This window comes from Lacerta agilis, chromosome 7 (assembly GCF_009819535.1).
Source record: "Lacerta agilis isolate rLacAgi1 chromosome 7, rLacAgi1.pri, whole genome shotgun sequence".
Lineage (NCBI taxonomy): Eukaryota > Metazoa > Chordata > Lepidosauria > Squamata > Lacertidae > Lacerta > Lacerta agilis.
In genome coordinates, this window is record NC_046318.1 from 75750961 (window position 1) to 75770435 (window position 19475).

The 19475-nt window shown below is 42.7% G+C and overlaps 1 protein-coding gene across 2 annotated transcripts in view; it reads right to left on the bottom strand.

Moving 5' to 3' along the window:
- Positions 1-19475, bottom strand: part of ADCY8 (adenylate cyclase 8) — a 123791-nt gene that overhangs the window by 17221 nt on the left and 87095 nt on the right. For both annotated transcript variants that reach the window (XM_033155868.1, XM_033155867.1), the window contains 4 exons: positions 18697-18786; positions 17311-17483; positions 13853-13934; positions 6436-6594 (listed from right to left, as the gene is read on the bottom strand). In XM_033155868.1, coding sequence (XP_033011759.1) covers positions 6436-6594; positions 13853-13934; positions 17311-17483; positions 18697-18786 — 504 coding nt within the window. The remainder of the gene's footprint in view (positions 1-6435; positions 6595-13852; positions 13935-17310; positions 17484-18696; positions 18787-19475) is intronic.

Genomic DNA, 19475 nt, shown 5'->3' on the forward strand with positions numbered 1-19475 from the left:
GGCTAAAATCCACAGAACTTTTAAGTCTCATATTGTGAGAAAATCCCTATATCAGGTATGGACTAGATACAAAGACTTGTTTGAGAGAAAGACCCCTAGATGGATCTCCCCAGTGGAGGCCAAGGCATATAAGAGACCGAATATGTCTGCAAACTGGTTAAGATATATGGACATACTGCAGCAGGAAGGGGACTCTTTAAAGCTAAAAAGCTATGATCAAGTAAAAAGTCAGGTCCCCGACTGGCTGCACTATTATCAGGTTTATGAAACATTTAAAATGGATAAAAAAATCGGTTTTCAAGTAGAAAAATCAAAACTGGAAACAGAACTGATAGAATCGAACTTTAAAAACCTTTCCAAAATGTATAATCTTTTGCTAGAGTGGCATACAAAAGATGAATTGGTTAAATCTTCAATGATAGATTGGGCAAAAGATGTCGGACATAATATCATGATGGATGACTGGGAGAGATTGTGGCAAAAAGGTATTAAATTCACTGCTTGTCATGGTTTAAGAGAAAATATAATGAAAATGGTTTATAGATGGTACTTGACACCAGTTAAGATCGCTAAGATGAATACCAAAATGTCAGATGTATGTTGGAAATGTAAACATGCGAAAGGTACCTTTTTTCATATGTGGTGGTTGTGCCCAGTGGTAAGTGCCTTCTGGGACAAGATTTATAATGAGCTTAAGAAGGTAATGAAAGTTACCTTTTGTAAGAAACCAGAGGCATTTCTCCTGAGCATAACCAATGAAGAGATACCCAGTCAGGATAGAGTGTTTTTTATGTATGCCACAACAGCAGCTAGAATTTTATTGGCAAGAACATGGAAAGGTGAAGAGATACCAACGGTGGAGGAATGGCAGATGAAGATGATGGAATATATGGAACTCGCTGAACTGACCGTCAGAATCCGAGACCAGAGGGAGGGGAAGGCGTCGCAGGAGTGGAAAAAATTCAAAGACTATTTGGTTAAATCAGTTAAACTGAATATTTGAGCAGAATTAAACAGAATGTCGGCTTTGGTAGATATGTATTAGATATGAATGGTAAGAGGAATTGTTGTTATGTGAAAGATGTATGTGTCAAAATATGCTAAGATAGGTCGTTAAGATAAGATACATAGCTATTGAGATATTTGACCAAAAGAAAGCTAAGTATACTAAAATTTGGGTAAAAGTGAATTGAACAATATATAAAGCTACCTTGAAGAAGTATATGTTTTTTGAAGACAGTGGAGGGAACGGGGGAAGTCCCCAAACAGAGAAGTTAGAAACAAGAAATATATAAAGAAAGATAATGGTTAAGGTCTGTATATGTTTATTTTTATGTTTTTATTGTTGTTATTGTTCTGAATGTTGATTATGTTTATTGTTGATTATGTTTAATGTTTATTGTGTTTTTATTGATGTTTATGCTATGTGTTGTTCTTGTATTTTGTTCTCCTTTTTTTATTGGAAAATAATAAAATCTTATAAAAAAAAAAAAGAAATGTATAAAATTGAGGGCTTCCGGGTTGGTGCCGGATAATGGCGGAGCGGAGCTGAAGAGCTCCCGCTCCCGGGGGGTTTTAGGGGTCTCCTTGTCTGCGCCAAGGGCCCCTTAAAGCCACGGGAAGAGCGTCCCGTGGACCGCGGCCTCGTGGGTCCCAGACGTGCCGTCTCTGCTCTTGATTGACCCTCGTAAGGGGGGGAAATCAAGCGAGCGGAGCTCCGACACGGGACTGGAGAGGCGGATGCACCCCCCCAGGAGATCAAAGCAGCGATTCTGCCAGACCTGAGCACCAAGCTTTTCCTGCTAACTTCAAAGAAAAAAGAAGAACCCCGGCTGCTGTAAGTACGGGACTAATTGGATTTACATTTGAATAATTGGCAACCGGGAGGGATGTTAAAAGGAAGCCCGTCCCTCTCCTTTGTTGTGCAGAGGAGGTAATTAAGTTTCAAGTGGCTGCAGCTGCATCACTAGATACAATGTTGCTACGAAGCACTTTGACAGAGAAGTGGATTAAATCCCTGTGAGGGGGTTGAAGATTTTGGAAATATCTCTTCTGTGGCTTTTGGAATTGTTTTTGGCACCCTGTCTCAGGGAAAATGGCGCTGGAAAACTAGTACGCAAGATGGAAAATTACTGACATCTGACACCCTTTGTCTTCTCCAACCATGCTTGCTTTCGCTTTTAAACTGATTCTAGATCCGGGTATTACCCAGGAACAAAGAACAATCCTTCTGCAATTGGAGTTTGTGAATCGGAAAATGGACTGGCTAGGGCGCAATTTCAAAGAAATTTGTTGTGGAGCAGGAGAGACCAGCCAGATTTGGGAGAATTTTGATAACTTGGAAGCAGACTTCTCCAGGGAACTGGGGGAGGTGCTGGAGAAATGGGACGAATTGATTCAGCAACCCCAGGTAAATGGACGGCCCTGGTGTAGTGAGAGACACAGGGCTGATGTTTTGACTGGAGCTACAAGATCCAGTCTCTGGAGTGGGAGTCCAGAGATGAAGGGGAGAAGATTTTTGAAGACACAAGTGGAAGAAAATCAAAATTGCGAAATGGAGTTGCTGGGAGAGGAGAGTTGGTGCCTCTTGAGGCGCCCAAGGAGGAGATTTATAAACTATAAGATGACACTGAACAAGGACAACAGAGGGGAATGTAAAGATGAATGGTGGGGGGCATGGGAGAGAGCAGAAAAATGGTAAGAAGGGGAATAGGGTGAAAATGATAAAAATTGAATTAGGATGGATTTATGGTACCCTGAAGATAGTGTGTTAAGACTTTAGGATTTTGATGTTAAGTTTTAAGATTTTGATGTTACGATTTTGGGAATTTTGAATTAGTGAAGAGATATGTAACTGACTAATAGCAGCAGCTTAAGTGAAAAGAAGTATAAGACTGATTTAAGAATTATTTCATGATACTATAAGATGTTAAGTTTTTATGATAGCATAAAAGGTTGGATAATGAATTGTAATGTTAAAAATGGATGTTACCAAAGTATATTAGTATTGAAGGCAGAGGAGGGAAAGCGGGGGAGGTCCCTTTAGAAGATCAGAAACTAGATTTCGTTAAGTAGTAAGAGATAGATTGGTGTTCCAGTTTAGGTAGGTATTGGTTTTGGTTTTGTTTTAATTGTTCTTTTTGTCGATTGTGTTTATGTAATGTGTTTTTTATTGTGTTAATGTTGGTGTTTATGTTATGTTATGTTTTTCTCTTGTTTTACTGGAAAATAATAAAAATCTTATAAAAAAAAGAAGAAATGTATAAAATTGAAAATCATAAATAAACGAAACAAAACAAGAATTTTACATACATATCACATGACTACATTGTCATACAGAGCCATAGTAAACACATGCTTCTAAGGTAAGTGGTCTGATGCCAATGGGTCATTTTGCTAGTTTTGACCAAGTAGCATTCATAAAGAAATCTCTACGGCTCCGGGAAAGGGTTCCCAAACTGTGGTCAATGGCCAAAACAAAATAAATTACTCATTGCTAGAAAGCATCTCTCTGTTCTCTCCTGTAAATAGGGGAAACTGGATGAGCAACTTTCCTTTACTTAAAAAATAATAAAAAAATTCCTTCCAGTAGCACCTTAGAGACCAATTAAGTTTGTTCTTGGTATGAGCTTTTGTGTGCATGCACACTTCTTCAGATACACTGAAACAAAAGCCACCAGATCCTTAAATATAGTGAGGGAGTGGGGAGGGGTATTACTCAGAGGGTGGTGGGAATGGGTGATCAGCTGATAGGTGTGGAAAACCTGTTGACAGATGTCAATGGAGCATAGGTGGTCTGCAAGCTTCATTCAAATGGTCTGTGGCATGTTTGCAAAAGTACAGCTAGCAATCATATAGCATCTAGCACAGCACATTACTGCAATAGGCAGAAAAACCATTAAGTGGTCAGCTAAGAACCTCAGCAATTTTCAAGTTGTCCACGGTGTGTGTGTATGTCAAGTCTGGGAACTACTAGTTTTAATGTATTTTTAATATTTTGTTGGAAGCCGCCCAGAGTGGCTGGGGAAACCCAGCCAGATGGGCAGGGTGTAAATAAAATTAATAATAATAATAATAATAATAGCTTAGGGATTATGCATGAAAAAGTGTTCACTCTTCCATTCCCCTTTCCCAGAGAGCAGTGAAGCACACATATTACGTAGACGAGCATTTTCTGCATTAAAGCACGAACGAACCAGTTAGCTGATTCACAAATCGTCAGCAGGCATGATAATGAAAGAGGCCGAGAGAGAGAGGAAAGGGATTATTATGTTGAGAGATCAGAGGCAGAGTCTGAAAATAACAGGCATAAATGGCAAACTATGCAGAGAGTGCTCTCTGCACAGCGAGAACAGATGTAGCTTAGCATAACAAGGTCCTGGTTCCCAAGTCGCATTAAGCCATAAAACAAACTATGGGTTGAATGCTCTTGGGTCACCTGGCTAACATGGTTGCCCTGCGCACACACACCCCTCAATTTGCAGGTGATGAAAATAAGGCAGGGGGCATTTTATTTTATTCCTTATTTAATATTCCACTTATACCCCATGTTTCCTCAAGGAAACGATGGCTGTCCATCTCACCAGTTGGTCCTCACAGCACCTTGTGAAGCAGGCTGAGATACAGATTTTATGGCTGAGTGAGACTTGAACCCCAGTCTCCCAGGTTGTAGTCCGATACCCTAACCACTATACCACCCTGGTTCATTTCATTCAATTTAGGGGAAGAATCCCGCATTTGGGATTTGGAAAAATTCCCGCATTTGGGACCGCCTTTCATCTTGGTGTCAGGAGCAAAGGCTGGTATTTCAATAAAAATGGGGGGGGGGGTTTCCTAAAAGTATCTTGCACCTAAACTTGCACCTAAATATAAGACAAAGGAGATGGTGTTGGACTTCCGGAGGAAGAGAGGGGAACCTGCCCTGTTGTATATCCGGGGGGGGGGGGGGCTGTGTGTAGACAGTCTCCTCCCTTAAATTCATGGGAGTTTACCTTAATGAGGACCTCACTTGGTAAATCAACATGGTGGTTAGAAAGGCCTCTGCCCCATGCTCTTTAATACAGTGGTGCCTCGCAAGACGAAATTAGTTCGTTCCGCGAGTCGTTTCGTATTGCGAAAAATTCGTCTTGCAAAGCACGGTTTCCCATAGGAATGCATTGAAATTTAATTCCCATAGGAATGCATTGAAATTTTCGTCTTGCGAAACATGACCAAAGAAAAATTCGTCTTGCGAGTCACCTAAAAAATTGCAAAACCCTTTTGTCTAGCGAGTTTTTCGTTGTGCGAGGCATTCGTCTTGCGAGGTACCACTGTATCTATATGAAGCCACTGGGAGAGATCATCAGGGGGTTTGGGCTGGGTGTTCATCAGTATGCGGATGATACCCAGCTCTACCTCTCTTTCAAATCAGAACCAGTGAAGGCAGTGAAGGTCCTATGTGAGTGCCTGGAGGCAGTTGGAGGATGGATGGCGGCTAACAGATTGAGGTTGAATCCTGACAAGACAGAAGTACTGTTTTTGGGAGACAGGAGGCGGGCAGGTGTGGAGGACTCTCTGGTCCTGAATGGGGTAACTGTGTCCCTGAAGGACCAGGTGCGCAGCCTGGGAGTCATGTTGGAGGCGCAGGTTAATTCTGTGTCCAGGACGGCTGTCTACCAGCTTCATCTGGTATGCAGGCTGAGACCCAACCTGCCCGTGGACTGTCTCACCAGAGTGGTACATGCTCTAGTTATCTCTCGCTTGGACTACTGCAATGTGCTCTATGTGGGGCTACCTTTGAAGGTGACCCGGAAACTGCAATTAATCCAGAATGTGGCAGCTAGACTGGTGACTGGGAGTGACCGCCAGGACCACATAACACCGGTCCTGAGAGATCTACATTGGCTCCCAGTATGTTTCCGAGCACAATTCAAAGTGTTGGTGCTGACCTTTAAAGCCCTAAACGGCCTCGGTCCTGTATACCCCCATCATTCAGCCCGGACACTGAGATCCAGCGCCGAGGGCCTTCTGGCGGTTCCCTCACTGTGAGAAGCAAAACTACAGGGAACGCCCTCCCATCAGAGGTCAAAGAGATAAGCAACTACTTGACATTCAGAAAATACCTGAAGGCAGCCATGTTTAGGGAAGTTTTTAATCTGTGATATTTTAATGTATTTTAATATTTGTTGGAAGCCGCCCAGAGTGGCTGGGGGGACCTGGTCAGATGGGCGGGGTACAAATAATAAAATTATTGTTATTATTATTATTATTATTATTATTATTATTATTATTATTACTTCCCATTTTGCTGAAGAGGCAAGCTTTTTCAGCAGCTTGTCTCTTCAGCAGCGGGAACTTTGCCAGCTGTGAAGGCAATCACAAGAAAAGACCCAACTGTACAATATTTTAAAAATACTGGCCATTATTAGGTGAAACCAGGGCCAAAATATTACATACTTCGTTATCTCGGTCCTTTTCCAAGAAGTGACGGGCAACGTGGCTCGGAAGGATATTTCGCAGCATGTTTTCATTGTGCTCTCTTAACTCCTTCATCTCGTTGATTTCTTCTTTGGCTTGGCCACGCCACAGGAAGTCCAACCTGGCAGTGTATTCAAGCTGTAGAGGTGAGGAGAGGAAGGGGAAATGAATCAAATATTAAGCGACTTAGGGTTTTGATTACGTGAGCCAATACACGTAAGTCATGCACCGTGAGTCAGACACCAGTCTCACATGGATCCTTGTGCACTCAGGGATGGGCCTTCCGTTCCCCATTTCATCCTCACAACAGCCCTGTGAGGTAGGGTTGCCATATTTTGAAGAGCAAAAAAGAGGACACATTTGCCAACTTCTACTTTTAACTATAGATCACTGACGACTCTCATTTTAAATACCCCTAGCTGTGGGTTAAACCCCAGAGCCTAGGGCTTGTGGATCAGAAGGTTGGCGGTTCGAATCCCCACAATGGGGTGAGCTCCCATTTCTGGATCCCTGCTCCTGCCAACCTAGCAGTTCGAAAGCACGTCAAAGTGCAAGTAGATAAATAGGTACCGCTCCGGCGGGAAGGTAAACGCCGTTTCCATGCGCTGCTCTGGTTTGCCAGAAGCGGCTTAGTCATGCTGGCCACATGACCCGGAAGATGTACGCCGGCTCCCTCGGCCCCAGAGTCGTCTGCAACTGGAGCTAATGGTCAGGTTTCCCTTTACCTTTACCTTACTATATGTAGGCTATAGAAGCTGTGATATATTGCTGGTAGCAATGTTCTTAACTTTAAACATAATAATAATAATAATAATAATAATAATAATAATAATAATAATAATAATACATATTTCTCCCTCACTTGCCACATGAAACTATTTGGCCGCATGTTCCCATCTTTGTGAACACAAGTGTGCACAGAACAATTGGTTAGTTAAACTGTTTAACATGTACATTCCGTTCATTAAAAATGGCGAGGAGTGAGAGTGCGATGTGTGGGACTTAATTTTTGTTGTTGTTGTTGTTGTTAAATATACAGTGGTACTTTGGTTTACAAACTTAATCCATTCCGGAAGTCTGTTCTTAAACCAAAGCATTCTTAAACCAAGGCGTGCTTTCCCACAGCAGCGGGGGACTCAATTTACAAATGGAACACACTGAACCGGAAGTGGAACATGTTCTTATTCCAAGGCAAAGTTCACAAACCAAAACACCTATTTTTGCACCGTTCTTAATCCAAGTTGTTCACAAACTAAGCTGTTCTTAAACCAAGGTACCATACACACTGTGTCTGTGTTCGTGTGTGTGTGTGTGTGCGTGCGCGCATATAGATCTATCTGATAGATCTATCTGATAGATAGATAGATAGATAGATAGATAGATAGATAGATACAGGGGAAACTCGAAAAATTTGAATATCATGGAAAGGTTCATTTCTTTCAGAAATTCAACTTAAAAGGTGAAACTAATATATGAGATAGACTCATGACATTCAAAGCGAGATATGTCAAGCCTTTATTTGTTATAATTGTGATGATTATGGCGTACAGCTGATGAGAACCCCAAATTAACAATTTCAACTTTGGGGTTTTCATCAGCTGTACGCCATAATCATCACAATTATAACCAGCAAAGGCTTGACATATCTCGCTTTGCATTTCATGAGTCTATCTCATATATTAAGCTCTAGTAGCTAATGAAAATAATTGCTTACATAAATGGATTTTTCCACGATATTCTAATTTTTCGAGTTTCACCTGTAGATAGATAGATAGGTAGATAGGTAGACAAAGCTATCAATGGCTCCTAGCCATGATGACTCTGTTCTGCCTCCACAGTCTGAATACCAGTTGCTGGAAACTACAGGAGAGGAGAGTGTTTTTATGCTCGAGTCCTGGCTATGGGTGTCCTACAAGCATTTGGTTGGCCAATGTGAGAACAGGATGCTGAACTAGATGGGCCATTGGCCTGATCCAGCAGATGCTCTTCTAAGGTGATGCCTCACTTACGCAGAGAGGCAAAGCTACAGGGAACCAGGCAGAGGGCCTTCTCGGTAGTGGCGCCTGCCCTGTGGAACGCCCTCCCATCACAGGTCAAGGAGATAAATAACTACCTGACATTCAGAAAATACCTGAAGGCAGCCCTTTTCAGGGAAGTTTTTAAAGTGTAATATTTTTGTATCTGATTTTTGTTGGAAGCCGCCCAGAGTGGCTGGGGAAATCCAGCCAGATGGGCTGGGTACAAATAATAATAATAATTATTATAATTATTATTATTGTTTATGTGGGTGCAACCTGCCATGGGAGGATTGGGGGTCCTGTACAACATGCATGTACGATAACCAGTGTTATATTAGAACATTCCATACCAGCTTTGAAAATACACATGCTCAGACCACTCAGGGGACAAGGTTAAAAAAGAAAAAGAAAAAAAGAAAAAGGAATGGGATTGCTTTAAAAACTGCCTGACAAAATATGGTTCCAAAAGCAATACTTGGTTGTGCTTAGATTAATCTCACAGATATAATGGGGGAAAAAACCCCGATGTTAATAAATGAATACAGAATATTTGTCACTTAAGTATGTAGTGAGACTACCTAAAGGGAACATATATAATCTCACCTTTGCCTTATTCTGTATCATTACATATGTTTTTAATTTGTATTCTGTGTAACCATTCATGCATTAGGATTGTATTTTGTAAGAAATCGTTTCTGCGGATTACAGCTGAGTTAGCAGAACAAAATATATCTAACTAAGCAAACTGATGTCATGTAGTCCCATTGTCTCATAGTCACAAGATAAGATAAGATAAGGCTTAGATCATAGGAACGCCTAATATGGTAAATGTAACTAAAATTTAAGAAAAGAGAAGTAATCTTTAAAAGGACAAAAGGAAGGGCGATGCCAACGCTTATTGGTTTAATTTTGATGCAAGATATGAATATGTAATGTTTGAAGAAATCTATAAAACCTTTGGACATCTGGGATTCGATGTCCAGATTTTTGGAGGTGACTCACTGCACCTTATTGCTCAGCAATAAAACGCTTACTCTCAATTTCTCCTAATCCTGTGTTTGGCAATTATTTTAAGAACTAAGGATTCACGCACATCAAAGTATTGAAGCCGCAAAGAGATACAGGGAAGTCAACTAAATATAGCAAGGATTCAAACTAGTTTTCCGGGACAGAAAGAAAGTGACTGTAAAGAAAGAAAGAAAGAAAGAAAGAAAGAAAGAAAGAAAGGAAATAAGGATTACAAATGTATTTCCGAGAACCTGGCTTATAGAATATTCAAACTATTGTTTGTACCCTTTGAACTATTTTGTGTAGTAGACTAATTCTTTTTTGTTTTTATTTATTTATTTATCATTCCCCCCTCCCCTTTTTTTTCTTTTTTTATATTTTTTCTTTTTCCTGTAATTTTTATTTTCATTTTTGGTTACTTGGATGTAATGTTAAATTCATGCTTTCTATGTAATTTTTTAAAAAATGCAATAAAGATAACTTTTTTAAAAATACACGTGCTCTGCCCTTGTTTAAACTGAAGTTTACTTGCTTTCCTTTTCCTTTTCCTTTTTTTTTTTGCACGGGACAAATACAAATGGGCTGCTTTTTGTTTTAATGCTGTTTTAACGTAACTCTGAAAGCCAGAGCGCAATGAAATTATTGTAAGGGCATATTGTATTCAGCTCCAGAAATCGTTGCTTTTATGTCGCGTCAAGTCTCTGCTCCAAAAGCATCTGATTTATACTAATGCCAAAGACGGCTAATGGAACTCTTTTTTTATTATTATTGTTATTTCAAATTTGGGGCTTAACAGAACTCATCCTCCAGACATTTTGACTATATGAGATATGTATCTAGGAGAAACCTTATTAGGAGCAAACAGCCTTGGTCATTTCAGGTTTCCCCAAGACAAATTAAGTTAAAGGCATGCCTGCTTAGCGTTAGGATTGGGCCTTGAAAAAAAAGGACCAGAGAAGCAGATTCTTCATAAAGAATTGCTGGTGGACTACAGCTCAAGAATGGGAAGCATTTGATGCTTGTTTGCTGTTAATCCCCATTGGTGCAGGGTTTGCTAGACATTTATTCTGGTGCTGAAGTGACTTCAAAGCAATCTAGTAAAGGTAAAGGGACGACTGACCATTAGGTGCAGTCGCGGATGACTCTGGGGTTGCGGCGCTCATCTCGCTTTATTGACCGAGGGAGCCGGTGTACAGCTTCCGGGTCATGTGGCCAGCATGACTAAGTGTCGGAATACACTGCGTGGATCCGTTAAAAGATCCGCGGTAAATCGTTTATTTTAATGGTTATTGAGAACTACTTTTTGTATCCTTATGCGTAAAAATGAAAGTGAAAGTAAGAATGAACAGTCGGTTTGCCAATAAGATGAATCCGCCTTTAACTTGTAGTCCCGGTAATGTTTCAAAGTTATCAATGAACGTTAACCTTGCTTCCCGCCTTTTTGGAGGGCAGCAACAGTGGTTTTATTGGTTGGGGTATCGATCGTGATGTCATGCCTGTTTCCAAATAAAAGGCTGAGGCTCCCCGCTTAGGCACGTTCGTTCTTTTTAGGTTTTGTTCTTTTGGGGTCTTTTATGTTCAGTTGAAGTCAAGTTTAGTTTAAGGGTTTTGGGAGCGGGCTGGATGGGCTGGATGGGTTTTTACTTTAGTTAAAGTTTAGTTTGCTGAAGATATTTCGGTGAGATTTTAGTTAGGCTTTTAGGTTTAGCCTAGGGCTAGGTTTGCGGAAGATATTCGGTTTAGTATTATTTAGTTTAGTATCGCGGAAGATTGGGCGCGCAGGGACTGAGAGCTTAGGGAAACTTAGCTTAGGGCAAGAAACGAGCCTACGCGGGTTTTGCCGAAGCCACTAAAGATATACTCGGTGTCTGTCGTTCCTTGGGGAAAAGGGTAAAGGTTTTAAGGATTTTTTAATTTTAACCAAAACTTAGATAACGTCCTTGGTTTGGTTTTCCCAGTTCAGATTCAGGGCATCCATTGGTTTTCGAGGCATCCATTAGTTTTCGAGGCATCCATTGGTTTTCGAGGCATCATTTTAGTTCTGAGGCATTCATCCACTCACGCACCTTCGGAGTCATTTTCCGTCTTACTCAGCTTCCTTCAGATTGTGAGACTTGGCCGGCGCCCGTGCTCATAAGCACGTGGAACGCTGGCCGCTTTCCCCCTGCAACTGGTACCTCGTGCGTGGGCAGCTTAGGCTCACGCACGGGGAGCTCCAGCACCGAAACCCGGCAACTAAGCTGCTTCTGGCGAATGGAAATGCCGTTTACCTTCCCACCGGAGCGGTACCTATTTATCTACTTGCACTTTGACGTGTTTTCGAACTGCTAGGTTGGCAGGAGCAGGAACCCAGCAACAGGACCTCACCCTGTTGCGGGGATTCGAACCACCGACCTTCTGATCGACAGGCCCTATGCTCTGTGGTTTAACCCACAGTGCCACTCGCATCCCTAGATTACAATCTACTGCAGCCTAACTGAATGGTCCCTCTGGAATTTGTCGCGCACACACATACACGTGAGTTTGTAAATCTCTCTGTGCTTGGCTACCCAGAGTTTAAATATATGACCTTTCACACACCTTTCAAACACATGCATTTGGAGAGGATCCCTAACTTGGGAGAGAGAGAGAGAGAGACCTGAAATACAGGACAAAACTGTATCAATACAGGATGTAGTATTTTACATTGAAATACAGGACAATCGTGTTATACAGGACAGGTGGAAACCCCTTGGCGCTGTGGATTATTGGATTATGGATATGATTCTGCTCTTACTGTCCCAAGCATTTGCTAAGCTTCACCTTCCCAGAGAACACTTTCTGGATCACAGAATGGCTTGCAGGCACATGGCACAGCTCAGCACCTGAAGCTCAGAGCAGTCTTGAGACTGAAAAATGCATGGATGGGTGATTGTGTAGCACTGTCCTCTTCAACTTGATGCCTTCCAGTTGTTGTTGGACTACAACTCTCATCATCCTTGACCATGGCTGGGGATGATGGGTCTTGCAGGCATGATGATCTAGGAGTCCCCGCCCCCACCTGCTTTACATGGGGCTGCCATACGTCAGCTCAACAACAACAACAACAACAACAACAACATGTGTGTGATTTTGAACAGAAAAAACAGCCAGAGGGGAAAGTATCAAAAAGACTATCTTCCTAATTGTCCTTAAGCATAGTGCTTCATCCTTTCCCACAAGGGGGAATGGTTACCATCCATTAGCGCAGGGGCTGCTAATTCTTTTAGGCTCCTGGGCACATTTGGATTTTTGACCAAGTGCTGTGGATGCCACTCTCTCTGGTCACTTCTCTCCTTTCTCCCCAAGATCAGCCCTTCCAAGGGAGAAGAAGAAGAAGAAGAAGAAGAAGAAGAAGAAGAAGAAGAAGAAGAAGAGGAGGAGGAGGAGGAGGAGGAGGAGGAGGAGTTTGGATTTGATATTCCGCTTTATCACTACCAAAGGAGTCTCAAAGCAACTAACATTCTCCTTTCCCTTCCTGCCCCACAACAAATACTCTGTGAGGTGAGTGGGGCTGAGAGACTTCAAAGAAGTGTGACTAGCCCAAGGTCACCCAGCAGCTGCATGTGGAGGAGCGGAGGTGCAAACCCGGTTCACCAGATTACGAGTCTACCGCTCTTAACCACTACACCACACTTAACCACTACACCACACTGAAGGAGAGAGAAAGCACACACACACATTTCCAATGGATCTGGAAAGATGTTAGATTTAAGTAGAATTCATTGAGTCTTGGCAAACACATAGATCTGAAACAGGAAGTGGGAAAGAGCGTCAGTCTTCTAACTTCCTCCTTCACCTCTACACACTTCTCAAGGGAGAGGAAAGCAACCGCCATCACAACTTCATGACCAAGCAGGCAGTGTGTGTGGGTTGTGGGCACCACAATGGCCACCCCTGCTTTAACAAAGTGATGCAATCACAGACATTATTGGGATGAATTACCCTGTCTCTGCTGAACTCAACATCCGGGGCACAGATAACCCCCCAAATTGTGTCTCACAATACAGACCATTTACATCCACCTCTGCTTTGGGATTTGATTAGTTTGGAATGTGCTGCAATGCTGGGAAAGACAGTTGGAGAACTGAGAACCTAGATTATATATAAATATATATATGTAGAGAGAGAACAAAACTGCATAGAAAAGGATACTTTTTCCTCCCCAATCAGTCTTTCTTTAAGGTTAATTAGACATCCAATTATTGAAGGTCATAAAATTTTCCCAGTTGATATTTCATTATTCGCTCCAAATGGCAGCCATTAGTCGGAAGGTAATTGCTAAGGAGCCACTGTGGATATTTTCCACTTTTGGGGGAGAATGTGAAATAAATAGTAACCCTTTGCCTTACCTGTTGGCCGTGGTAAAATACAGCAAGCAGAAACATGGCCATGAGGAGCAAGGAGGCTTCTTTTGTCCCCAAAAAGTCTGTGCTAGAAAAAAGGTGGGAGAAAAAAGAGAGAGTAGGACTCGCAAAGGTTCAAATACAGAAACATAAAATAAAATAAAAATCCACCTTGTAGGGTCCATGGTGCAGGAAAAAGGTTAACCTTTATCTCAGGGAAAGCATCTATCTTGAACTAAGGCTGCCAGGGCCAAACCAACTGTCTGAAGAAGAAGAAGAAGAGTTTGGATTTGATATCCCGCTTTTCACTACCCGAAGGAGTCTCAAAGCAGCTAACATTCTCTTTTCCCTTCCTCCCCCACAACAAACACTCTGTGAGGTGAGTGGGGCTGAGAGACTTCAGAGAAGTGTGACCAGCCCAAGGTCACCCAGCAGCTGCATGTGGAGGAGCGGAGACACAAACCCGGTTCACCAGATTACAAGTCTACCGCTCTTAACCACTACACCACACTGGCTCTGTTAACTGCATAGCCTGAAGCTACATGTCTTGCATTATTGCTATTATTAGTTATTAAATTCATATCCCACGCTTCATCCGAAGATCACAGGGCAGTCCACAATATAAAAATACAAAAGGAGAACACAAAATGCATAATAAAACAAAACAACAACAATACCAAACCAACAATGGCAAACGCAGGGGAGCCCAATTCTTACTGGGAAGGCAGCGTGCTGGGAGGGGAGGCTGATCTCTTCATCCCCCCCCCCACTGTGGCTAGAACAGAGATTCTTGCACAGTGCTGGATTTACGTATAAGCTAAACAAGCTATAGCTTAGGACCCTATTCTGTTGGGGGTCCCCCAAAAAGTTAAAGGGAAAATAAAAACTGGGTGTACATTTCCAAAATACAGTGGTACCCCGCTAGACGAATGCCTTGCTAGATGAAAAACTCGCTAGACGAAAGGCATTCGCTAACGAAAGGGTGACTCGCAAGACGAATTTCCCTATGGGCGCGACTCGCAAGACAGAAAATTTTCGCTCCCCCCCCCCGGCAAACCGCACTTCCCCCGTTGGTGCTTCGCAAGACGAAATTTTCGCTAGACGACAGAACTCGCAGAACGAATTAATTTTGTCTTGCGAGGCACCACTGTATAAGATAAAAAACAAATAAAATAAAACCTACATACAGCAACAGTGTTTTGTGTTGTGTAGGCTCCTGTGATGTAAGTAGTGGGGCCCGCCTGCTAGCCTGCTCCCTAAAATATCACCGGTTTCCTCATTTCTATATATAGGGCGCCTAAATTCTGCAGGGACTGGTTGCATGGCAACATGGGCAAATGGCTTGAGATACCTGTGATGTCCATAAATTACCATATAGCATATATTCAACACAAAAAAACAGCGGCAATTTGTTGTTGACAAAGGACAGTTGGACATATAAAGGGCCCCATTACCTTCAGTAGATTAGGGCCTCATCAAACCTAAATCTGGCCCTGTTCCTGCACTAGGTATTCATAGGAGCTTTAGGGGAGAAACCCGCACTGGTGCCATTACGTCATTTAATCCTCAAAACCTCCAAGTGGTTGGCATCAAATGTCCTATCAATATTCAAAGGCCCCAGGCAGTTCCATGCAGGACTCTACAATTCTTGTGCATGAGCATTTCACTGACAGCCACACTCCATCATGGGTTTTGTAGTCTTCAATTCCTCACGAGGCCGTGTCTGTGAGGCTCCTAGCTGTGAGAGGGGCAGGGGAGCGAGGATTGCAGGGGGATGTGAACAGATAAGCCCCCCCCCCTTCCTACAAATTACCTTCCCAGTAAGAATTGGGTTCCCTTCTGCTTGTGATTATCTCAAGAAAAGAAAGGCATGAAGCTGCCTGCTACATAATTAAGGCAATTTCTCGTTCTGCCCTCACTTTTCTGCGTTCAGAAAAGTGAGAGAGGGAGAAAAATACAGCTTCAGCTTCTCTCAGACATTCACACCCGATGCCTGAACCCCATCCTCATTTCCATGCGGCAGCCTAGCCAGCAATTGACAAGAGAGCTGCATTTTTTTGACAGTAATAGGAGTAAAAAGATTGACACCTCAAACCATCCGTGGTATTGCTTTCCTATTTGTGGATCCATAATAAGGACACCCTCTTTCATCTCTGATGAATCCGTTTTCCAGCTGATGAGATATTCCCAGCACCACTAAGGAATTATCTTGTCTAGATATGAGATGACTCGGGTGAGGTTCTCTATTTCTCAAGGCTATTTTTACTTTCGTTATTTGAAGAAATGAAAGGATGTTGTGTATGGATCTGTTTATACACCCAGCAGAAATGGCAAAGCTCTCTCCCCCCCCCTCCCACTGGACTGCAGCACTTCAGTCAGCACAATATGTTCACGAATGCTGGAGAGGGTCGGGGGGGGGGAGAGTGTATTCCAGATTTGAAAAGTCCCTAGTAGAGAAAAATCCCTGAGTATGGAAAGCTAGCTGGCCAGGGAGAAAGCCAAGTTGAGCCCTTCTCCCTGACATGCTAGATTTCCAATAGCAGGCAGTTTGGGGCAAGGGAAACAGTCAAAGCGAGGGCTCCCCACTTTGACTGTCTGCAATAGTTTTCTCAAGAAAAGTTGAATGTAGAAACTAGTGCTAAGTCATGACAATGAGAAGAGTAAATATATATATATATCTAAGGAATGTATAGTCATGGACCAAAGAAATGAATAGTGAAAAAGAGACATCTCAGAAAGAAGAAAATTGCATTCCACCCCAGGTCCCAAAATTCTATTCTATTCTATTCTATTCTATTCTATTCTATTCTATTCTATTCTATTCTATATTTTATTTTATTTTATTTTATTTTATTTTATTTTATTTTGGAGGTGGGGAGCAAATCTAGTCCAACATACTTACAAGATTGTTACTTTCTTGATGAATACTTTATGCAATTAGTAACATGTTGGGGAGGTTTGCTCCAAATGCCATCCATTTACATGGAGCTTTGATCTGACACAGCAAAACAAATTTTATATTTCTTAAGCCGGGAGGCTGAAATCCTGATTGAAATTCACTGAAAAGTTTAAATATTCCCACGCATGACTTGCACGTTGTTCCCCAGAGTTGTTGCAGATCCCCCATTTCCACTTTCAATAGTTGGGAGCCAAACTCACGCCAAGGTACAAAGGCCTGTTCTTGGATCTATTGACAAGTACGCTGCCCAAACTGTACCGTATACTGAAACACAGGAAGCTACCTTAAACCAAGTCATCCCATAGGTCCACCTAGCTCAGTACTGTCTACACGGACAGGCAGCAGCTCTGCAGCTTTTCCAGCCCTAACTGGACATGCCAGGGATTGAACCCGGGACATTCTGCATTCAAAGCCTGTGCTCCGGTGCGTTATGGAGGGAAGAGGGTTTCTTCAATGTCATCAAAGATCCCGGCTGCAGGCATTTAAAGCTGCGTTAAACACTTACTCTCCATTGTGATTGATGTCGTCGTACCGCAGGAAGAGCGAAGCATAAATGGTCTCTGTCAAGAAGCAGTAGATGGCAATCATAATGAGCAGCACCGCGAGCTTGAGGACAGAATTGAGACGGAGGAAGACGGCGCAGGTCACCATCGCCAGGATGCCGGTGAAGACGAAATACTTTGGAAAGGAGATTGGGATAGGAATTCGTTTCAGCTTCCAGCGCTCGCGAATCTGCAGTTCGTTCCCCCAACTCTGGCTGTCTACTTCCAGGCTGCTACTGTGCGCCATACTCGCAGCCCGGGTTGGAAAGCCCTCCGGGGAGGATGCGGGGGCAAGGCTGCGAGATCCTGAGCATGCTTCGCTTTAGGAGGGACGTCCCAGTTGAACTCAGAGGGGCTGAGACAGCATGCACAGGTCTGTGGGCCTTGGAGGTGCTTGGAGGAAGCAAGATGGGGCAGCGGTTGTCACGTTTGGGCTTGGAAGGTGGGAAACGGCTGGCCAGCTGGCTAGGGGTGCTCACTTGGCTTTGCCCAACCAGATTCCCTCCTGTTGAAGGAGGGTTATAGCACCCTCTTTGCTAAAAAGTGCTTCAGCCGCAGGGGGACGCTAAGGCTGCATCGGCACACTTCAGAGGGGAGAAACTCTGTTGAGATTCCTGCAATGCAGGGGGCTGGAATAGATGGCCCCCTCCCAGCTCTCCAATTCCATGAGTTTATGAATCCCTCACATGACCACTCAGAAGGGAGCCCCAATTAAGTTCAGCAGGGCTCAATTCCCACCAAGGGGGTTTACACTAGTGGCCAAATTTGTGGAAACCTTTTGGGAAAAAATATATTTCTGAGGTTTGATGGCTCATAACACCATTTTTCCTTTTGAGTAATACCATAGAGTTATATATCAATGGAAAGATAATTTAATGAAGAATGTAATGCAACAAAGTTTGTTCAATTATCTGTATTCTATCAAAAGTTATAGCCAAATAACCAGAAAAAGGAAACACAACTTGCTTAGGTTGATCTGCAGTAGCTTTCCTTCATTTGAATGTAGCCAATGAGCATGAGTAATTAGAGAGCCAATCAGGTGTCATGAGCCAACAAACATCAGAACTACACTTTCCCCAAAAGGTTTCCATCTTGTCCTCTTTCCACCCATTTCTTCATAAATGTAGCCTTGTTCACTTAATAGTACTGGGGGGGGGGCATTTCCCAGCCCTATCTGAGATATCCTGCATGCAAAGTGGTCGCTGACGTCAGTGACCGGGGGGGGGGGGATGGACAGCCCCAGCAGTGACAGTCTCCATTGCATAAGCACTCTCTTGCGGAGCCTTGGAATGGGAAGGTTAGTTGTGAATAAATGTGCTGCCTTTCTAAAACAGCCCTCTCAGAATTACCTCTGGGTAGGAGCAAAGGTCTGTTAAATTCACAGAAGAGTTGAAAGTCTGGTTCTTAAATGGCATCGGTTTGTCAAAATCACACCATAGCTGTGGACACAGAAGGAGAAGAAGAATTTTTTATTTTAAAAAAGCAAGTCATTTATGTGTCAACCATATGAGAGTGATTAAATACTGGCTTTGGGTAACATCTGACGTTAGAGTAGACTCACTGAAATCAATGGTTCAACATTGACAAGGGATATTACCTTGTATGTTGAAACAAAATAAAAAAATTCCTTCCAGTAGCACCTTAGCATGCACACGAAAGCTCATACCAATAACAAACTTAGTTGGTCTCTGTTGGCGCTTTTCTTTTAACTGTTAAAGCCTCAAAAACAGTTTAGCACTTGGAAAACACTAATGGCGTCCAGCAACGCTTTTTGCTGCCTTTCCCTCTGCTTCTCCAGTGCTTTTGCAGAGTTGTTCAAACTTCTCCTGCGCAACAGTATGTGTGCCTCTCTTGGCAGCATATAAATTCCACAAAGTCCAGCTTGTTTTAAGCAAGCATGCTTTATTTACAAGCATATATCACGGACATTCTTTCCCAGGCTTACGGAAGACATCTCGCCCGGTCAAAAGTGAAACCAGAACTGAACAGAAAATAAACAGTACGTCACAAATCACATAGGCTTCACATACAGCAGAACTACCCGGAAGTATGACACACCTTCCCTATGGGCAGGGTGGACTGTTGAGCTTATTTAACCCTGTAAGCTCCAAACCTCACAGTCTCTAAG